The 7,405-nt window shown below is 38.9% G+C and overlaps 1 protein-coding gene across 1 annotated transcript; it reads right to left on the bottom strand.

Annotated features, from left to right (window-relative positions):
• Positions 1–2,235: 2,235 nt before the first annotated feature.
• On the bottom strand, positions 2,236–6,770 carry LOC138814286 (vomeronasal type-2 receptor 116-like). Its single transcript, XM_070003291.1, has 4 exons — positions 6,234–6,770; positions 5,322–5,549; positions 4,288–4,411; positions 2,236–3,152 (listed from the first exon to the last, which is right to left on the bottom strand). The coding sequence occupies exons 1-4, from the start codon at positions 6,768–6,770 to the stop codon at positions 2,236–2,238; spliced, it is 1,806 nt and encodes a 601-aa protein (XP_069859392.1).
• Positions 6,771–7,405: the final 635 nt, after the last annotated feature.

Raw genomic sequence — 7,405 nt, 5'->3', positions numbered from 1 at the left:
AAAAAAGAGTTCTTTTTTTTGGGGGGGTGGGGGAAGGATGGGAAGGTCCTGTATCTCCCTCATGTCCCTAACCAGTCTCTTGTTGGAGTTTTTGGTCTGCTTGCGGTGTTTTTCCTGTGGATTGGTTGTTTTCTGAAGTCAGTTTGAGCAGGCAGAAAAATGCTCTGCTTGACCCAAGATTTTGTGATCCTCCTCCTAGGCTAGTTCAATGGGAGGGAGATCTGCTTTGAGTATCACAAAATGGGGAGATGGCTGTTTTCTCTAGTTTGGAGAGGCTGTGATGACGCTAGGTTCTGGGTAGAGTTGAGGCCTTTCAGCAAAGCGTAGCCTTTCCTAGAGTGGCTATCTTCTGAGACACTCACAGAGCCCAGCCTGGAGCCATTCTCAGGGTCCATGTAGATCTGTTTTACTCATTCCCTTCTTCTTATTTCTCTCCTATTTATCTTTGAGCCCAGCCTGGAGCCATTCTCAGGGTCCATGTAGATCTGTTTTACTCATTCCCTTCTTCTTATTTCTCTCCTATTTATCTTCGAGCTTCTCTTTTATGTGCCATTGGCTTTCTCCCTGCATGGCATCCATAAAAACTTGCTTCAACACATCAAGTTATCCATGTATTCATAGTCTTCATTCTTTCATTTAAGAGAAAAGAGGGTTGTGTGAATTTACTGAAATCTCAACTATGACGAAGTTAGCAGGAATTACAAAAAACTATGCCAAACACCATAGGTTCCATGGTTTCCCTTATTTGAAAATCTAGTATATGTCTGAATTAAGCAGAAAAGGTTAGATAAGGTGATGTTAGGGAAATGAACCCTAAGATATGAATTGAAATGTTTTTTTTTCTTTCATGTGATTGTCTCTAACACATTTATAAGATGATTTCTTTGTTGCTTTGTATGTCCCTCTCCCACAGTATAACCCCTAATTTCACTGTATTTGACATCAGTATAATTTGTGGAGGGGAAGGGGAAAAACAAGTCATTTAAATAGGGATACAGGTGGACCCATTGCAACAATGAGATGTACAAGTTGTTATGTAAAACGAACTTTACAACTTTGGTGGCGGGGGTTGGGGAGGATTGGGTGGGAGGAGCAGGGGAAGGATGGGAAGGGATGGGAAGGGGAAACAAAGGAGGAGGCTACAATGCTTGATAGGAAATGTACTCATTATCTTGCCCATGTAATTGTAACCCCTCTGTACAGTATTTTCACAATAAAAAATAAATAAAAACTAAAATAAAGATTCCACATAGAGCTCTCTTATGACCTTTTGGGCACTTTTGGGCACTATCCCACTTTTGGGCACTTACCGAAAAAACAGTAAAGAAAGTCATACCAAAGCTACCAGCACGAGCATATTTATTGCAGCATTATTTACCATAGCTAAGATATGGAACAAATCCATATTGGCTAAGTAGATGAATGGATGAAGAAAAAAATATGAATTTTATGCCTCCATCAGAAAGAATGATATTGCCTCTTTTGTTAGGAAATGGAAAGACTTGGAAAAATTATATTAAGTGAAGTAAGCCCCTGGCTTACTTCATAGGTCCCCTGGTTTCTCTTGTTTACAGTGACTAGCACTTGTCTAGGACAAGCAGAAAAAGTCAAAAGTTATGTACGTACAACCACATGAGATAATATTAAGCAAAATATACCCCAAGACAGGGGCAGAAGAGGTTTTTTCCTTATGTGCTAGTGTGTTTAATCTAGATACAATGCACTATGTGATCTTTTTCTTTCTAATTAGTGTATGCTTTTCCCCCCATGGTATAACCCCTGTTTTCAATGGATTTGTTTTCAATGGATTCTGCACCTTGTATATACACTTTTGTAATTTGGGGAGTGGAAGAGATATTGCAGAATGCTTAAATGGGTATGCAGGCTGACTCATTGTGAAGACAAGATGTACAGGACCCTATATTGAAAATGAATGTTACAATGTCAGGGTGGGGGGTGGCGGGACAAGTTGTCAGAGCAGGGAGGGAAGTTTTGGTAGGGGGGAAATAAAGGAGGAGGTAACAACACTTGCTATGAAATGTGTTCATTACCCTATTCATGTAACTTTAACCCCTCTGTGCAATAAAAAATGAAAAAAAGAAAAATGAGCAAAATGCCCTTATTCATTGAAGTTAAAATCCACATTACAATGTAACAAAACAATGGAAAATGACTCTAGATTTAGATCAAACCATCTGTATCGTAATCAAACATAGGAGATTCTTCATAAGAAAGTTAATTTTTCCTACTATGTTGACTCTTTTCCCTAAAGCCATGCAGAGAATTTCTATTGGGCATTAACAATATATTGTAACATTTGGGGACAAAAATGCAGCCTAGGAGCCCTGCACCAGAGGCCAAGATGGAGAAGACCTCCACAGCCACCATGACCTTCCCCTTGGCACTGTGGTAGACAGGCAGGAAGGTGAGCCACACACTGCAGAACACCAGCATGCTGAAGGTCAGGAATTTAGCTTCGTTGAAGGTGTCAGGCAGGTTCCTGGCCAGAAAAGCTACAGTGAAGCTGGCCAGGGCCAGGGAGCCCAGGTATCCCAGGACACAATAGAATGCAGTGATGGAGCCCTTGTTGCACAGGATGATGATGTGGCCATGTTCAGAGTATGCATCTGTGTCCACAAAGGGAGGAGAGGTTCCCAGCCAGAATCCACAGAGAGTCACCTGGATGAGAGTACAGATGGGGATGATGAGGTTAGGAGCCCCTGATACCAGCAACCCCCTCATTGTTCTCCCTGGAGAAATGGACTTGAAGGCCAGGACCACAATCACTGTTTTGGCCAACACTGTGGAAACAGCCACAGTGAAGACAAGTCCAAATGTGATCTGCTGCAGGATGCAGGTGACTGTGTTGGGACGGCCAATGAAGAGCAAGGAACAGAGGAAACAGAAGATGAGGGAGATGAGCAAGATGTAGCTGAGAGTCCGGTTATTGGCCTTGACAATGGCAGTATCTTGGTGTTTCACAAATATTCCCAAAACAGCAGCAGTTAGCACAGAGAAGCAAATACCCATGCAGGTCAGCGCCATGCCCAAAGGATCTCCAAAAGCCAGGAAACTTTCATCTATCAGGAGGCACTGATTTCTCTGTGTGTTGGCATACTGATGATGTGCACATTTCACACAGTGCTCCATCTCTGATAAAGAGTGTAAACTATCATTAGTTCTTATTTTGAACTTCTTTTATTTCAAAGAAATTGGGAAATTACTCCCTTAGATGTAATGGTAACATGTCATTAGTAAATATTAATGCACATTTATATCTTTTCTAAATCATAACCTCCTCCCATTTCCATCTACTTGTTTCTTCAGACTTTTTCATTCAACTCCTTTTTCTTTCAGTCATTATCATATGTAGTGATAATGTGCACTTTGGGTCATTCTCATGTCCTAACAACAATTTCTTATATGTCTTAACATTTATTAACTGTTTGTGCAATCCACAATAAATACTATGGGTTACACTTAATTAAATGTCTTTGTAAAACATTAATTTTATCCCAATTGCACCTTCTTGAATTTATCTCATCCTATTTTTCTGTCCAACTCATCTGTGAAGGAATAGGAAGAGAGAAAACCTTCTTGGGCCCTTTATAGTCATGCTCACTTCTTAAAGTCATTCCACGTTTCTGAGTACTTTCTCTGTGCCATGAACAGTGCTGGGCAGAGAGAAATAAAGATGTGTAAGATCTGTGTTTCCTGTGTGAATAAAAAGGTGAGCACTGTCCAATAAGACATGTTTACTTTCATCTTAGGGTTTATACTTGTCTTGACTCTGAGTGATAAGAGGGATTTCTGGGGCTAAGTTTGCCTGCTGCAATAGAGTATAAAATATTACTGAAATATGCAATTCAAGCTCATGACCTATCACATTTCACCTAACAGTACCACAACTTGTCAAATTATTATTATTATTATTATTATTATTATTATTATTATTATTAATATTATTATTATTATTATTATTTGTGGCCAGTTATGTGGTCTGAAATCTGGCCTGGGCATTGTCCCTCAGCTCTTCAGCTCAAGGCTAGTGCTCTATCACTTGAGCCACAGCACCATTTCTGGCTTTAATTCTGCTCATGTTTTGCTGAGCAATCAAACCAGGATCCTCATGCATGCAAATCAAGCACTCTACCACTGTGCCACTTTCCCAGTCCCTCACAATTAAATTATTAACAGAGAAAAGGAAAAAGGGGTCTGCAATCACAATGTACAAGTTTTGAATTGACTTGTTTGGTTGAGGAAAACTGAGGAGAGTCTCAGACTTACCTGTCATATTAGCAATCTCATTCTGTGGGCAAGGGGTACAATTAAAGCAACAGGCAGCCTTTCCTTCCTGAGGAGATTTCCTAAATCCAGGACCACAAGGCTCACTGCAGACAGAGCGAGGAGTCTGAGGAAAATCAGGTATCTGTCCATAACTCTTCAAACTTTCATAGCTAAAACTCCAAAAACCCATTGTTGGAAAGAACTGGTTATTCAGCATAATGTTGCTATGTAGCTAACTGCAATCGATAAATTGAATTGTGTTATAGACTCCATATCTCATGACTTCTAAAGACTTTTGTGCTAGCCTGTTGAACTAGAGAACAGTATGGGATCTTTGAAAGGGTGAACCCTGTGGTAAGAAAATGAGTCCTCTTCATAACCCTACAGAATTTTCTTAAACTCATGTCATTATATGTTGTCTCCTACTTATCTGCAACAAGGGGAAAAGCCTGGTGGATGACCTCCCTTTTATAGGCCCATCATATTTTCCTCTTAGGTTTCCAGTGGTGATGAAGAATGAATCTTCATAATGGCATATTCAGTCATTCCTTTCACCAAGGATGCCTAAAAGGCAGGTCAACAAACCATTGAATGAAACCTCTATGTAATGGAACCCAATAAAGCTTCTGAGCCCATAAATTTATGCGTCAGGTACTTTATCCAAGTGTAGTAAATAGGAAAGTATAAGCTGACAATATTCTGAATCAAAAATTAGGAACACATGTAATATTTTTATTTTCCATCCTGGGCTTGAACCCAATGTCTAGGTAATGGCCTTGACAATTTTTTGCTCAAAGTTATTATTGCATTACTCTGTCACAGCTCAACTTCCAGATTTTTGTTGGTTAATTGGCCATAACAGAATCACAGACCTTCTTTTAGGGCTGACTTTTAAATCATGATATTCAGATCTCAAGTATCAGAGTAGGTAGGCTTATGGGAGAAAGTTGCTAACACTCAGGAAAGTGTAAATATAAAGATAATCTTTGTTTATTTTTGTGTCGATAAAATTATTAGGATTGGACCCAACTCACCTCTGTATTTCCAATGGCCCACTCTACCATATCTTCAGATAAAAACAGTTGATTCCCATGTAGAGCATTGGGAGAAAACTTTCCGACTCTCACCTCAAGTTCAAGACCTTCTGGAAAATTCCAAATGTTCAGAATGTCATAGTCTGGCTCCAATTTCTTTTTCTCATCCAAAATCACTTGATGTCCAACAGAATTTTGAAACTGGATGTTCTTCAGAAAATGGAGCAACTATAGAGAGACATCATATTATGGTGAAATACATTCCAAAGTAAGACACAAAATGTGAATTAAGAAATGCTACTCATTACCTACCGGCAATTCTGAATTCAAGAATAGCACTGAGAATTATTGAAGTATCTCTGTAAACAATCTAAGGAGGAATAAAAATAATTTTCTGAATCCTGGTCACTCAGAAAAGAATATCAGCCTTTGTTCAAGAGAAACCTATACTATATAGCCACAAATGAGACAATTCTCAGTTGCACAGCTAGAGTTTATCAGAAACTCTAATTTTATTAATGTCTATAGTTTGAGAATGTTCCATTTTTATTACCAACGTTGAGGGAAACTAGATCCCATATGAAAAATATAGAAAACTCTGTTCAGCATGTCATCCTTTGGTATTCCTGAAGAAATGTATAGGGAAAATCCTAATTTAGTTTTTAAAAGATTAGCTATGGGCACGTTGTCGTTATTTATAAGTAAATGAATTTATAAGCTGATTACTGGTTACTCACACCTGTCATCCCAGTTACTCAGGAGGCTGAGATATGAGGAGGACAATTTAAACCAGACTGGGCTTAAAAGTTTGAGACTTGCACAAATACCTGAAACATTCAATTTCAGAGAATGACACACCTTCTAGGAAGTGCCTCTGCTCATAGTATGTGCCATCCACATAGATGACATTACCTGTGCAGGGGAAAGCGGTGTCCCTTTTCTATTTCCCATTATTTGAAGTTCTGTCTGATGAAGAAGCATCTCATGGAGAGCCTTGGCCACAGCATACACAGCATTGTATATATTGTAACTGTGTCCAGACATAGTCATGTCAAAAACACGCCCAGGCAACCAACCCAAAGAGGCATCATGAGGACAGTTGTCCCATGTCACACAGTCAGACTGAGGATTTGAGCAATTAAAAGACAGAAACCAAATCCTAGCAAGAAAAATGTCTTCTGGGTATTTGGAAGGATTAACTGCCTTGACAAAATCTGAGAATCCAGAAACATCTTTATGATGGTGTAAAAAAATGAGAGGTATATGCAATGAGCCTACCATGAAATATTTCCTTTTCATGGTGAAATCCCACTGTGAGTTCATGATACAAACTTTGCCTTTTATTAAAAGTTGCTCAATGAACACGATTAAATGTATTAGTGAATCATTATCACCATGTATGATGTGGACATTTGTTGAAGATTTATTTATGTCATTATAAACTGCCATGGATTGGAGTACATGTGATATTGATTGGCTTGAGATCACTAGCTCATAGGCTACACAAACTCTGTTCTTGGCCATCTCTTCTTTCAATTCAGCAAGAAACCATAAACCATTCTCATCCTCTAAGTTCAATAGTCCCACCCAGTTTCAGCTGAAGTGAAGCAGTAAGGAGACCATGGCTTTCGCTATCGATGTGTCCTTTGGAGCCATCTGATAGAGAGCAGGAAACTTGTGATGGTTACTCAGGGCATGAGAAAATGGCCCAAAGGTAATCTAAAAGGAAAGGAAATTGGATGCATTATGAATTAGAGCATTGCCGTCCATCAAAATTTGAGTCTTGATATATGTGAAGAAGTAGTTGAAGTAGGTGGAAGGTAGATTTCATTTTAGTTTTTGAAAAAATGTTTTAATTGTTTTTGAGGAGTTGTATAACATATAAATTGTAAAATGTCTCTTTATGTTTGTCACTATTTCCATAAGCTCCTCCAAACTATATCAACCCCACCCACTCCGTAATTCCATTTTCACATATGTACATTGCGTGTTCTGTGTATGCCATCCCATCTATTCCCTATTCCTCTCATGTTTTCCCTCAACACTTACCCTTCTCAGTTATGTTTCAGGTTTATGGTGTTTAT

This window comes from Dipodomys merriami, unplaced genomic scaffold, assembly GCF_024711535.1.
Source record: "Dipodomys merriami isolate MVZ:Mamm:240054 unplaced genomic scaffold, mDipMer1.0.p SCAF_6, whole genome shotgun sequence".
NCBI lineage: Eukaryota > Metazoa > Chordata > Mammalia > Rodentia > Heteromyidae > Dipodomys > Dipodomys merriami.
The sequence above is the reverse complement of the archived record's forward strand: the minus strand, read 5'-3'. Positions and strand labels throughout refer to the sequence as shown.

What these genes read in the sequence shown, in the direction of transcription:
- LOC138814286 (XM_070003291.1), bottom strand. Translation starts at nt 6,770, where the DNA reads ATGGCAGTTTATAATGACATAAATAAATCTTCAACAAATGTCCACATC. An exon ending in GGGCCATTGGAAATACAGAG is followed by an intron (nt 4,412 to 5,321) that starts GTGAGTTGGGTC and finishes GATTTTCCTCAG; the next exon opens with ACTCCTCGCTCTGTCTGCAG. An exon ending in TGAGATTGCTAATATGACAG is followed by an intron (nt 3,153 to 4,287) that starts GTAAGTCTGAGA and finishes ACTCTTTATCAG; the next exon opens with AGATGGAGCACTGTGTGAAA.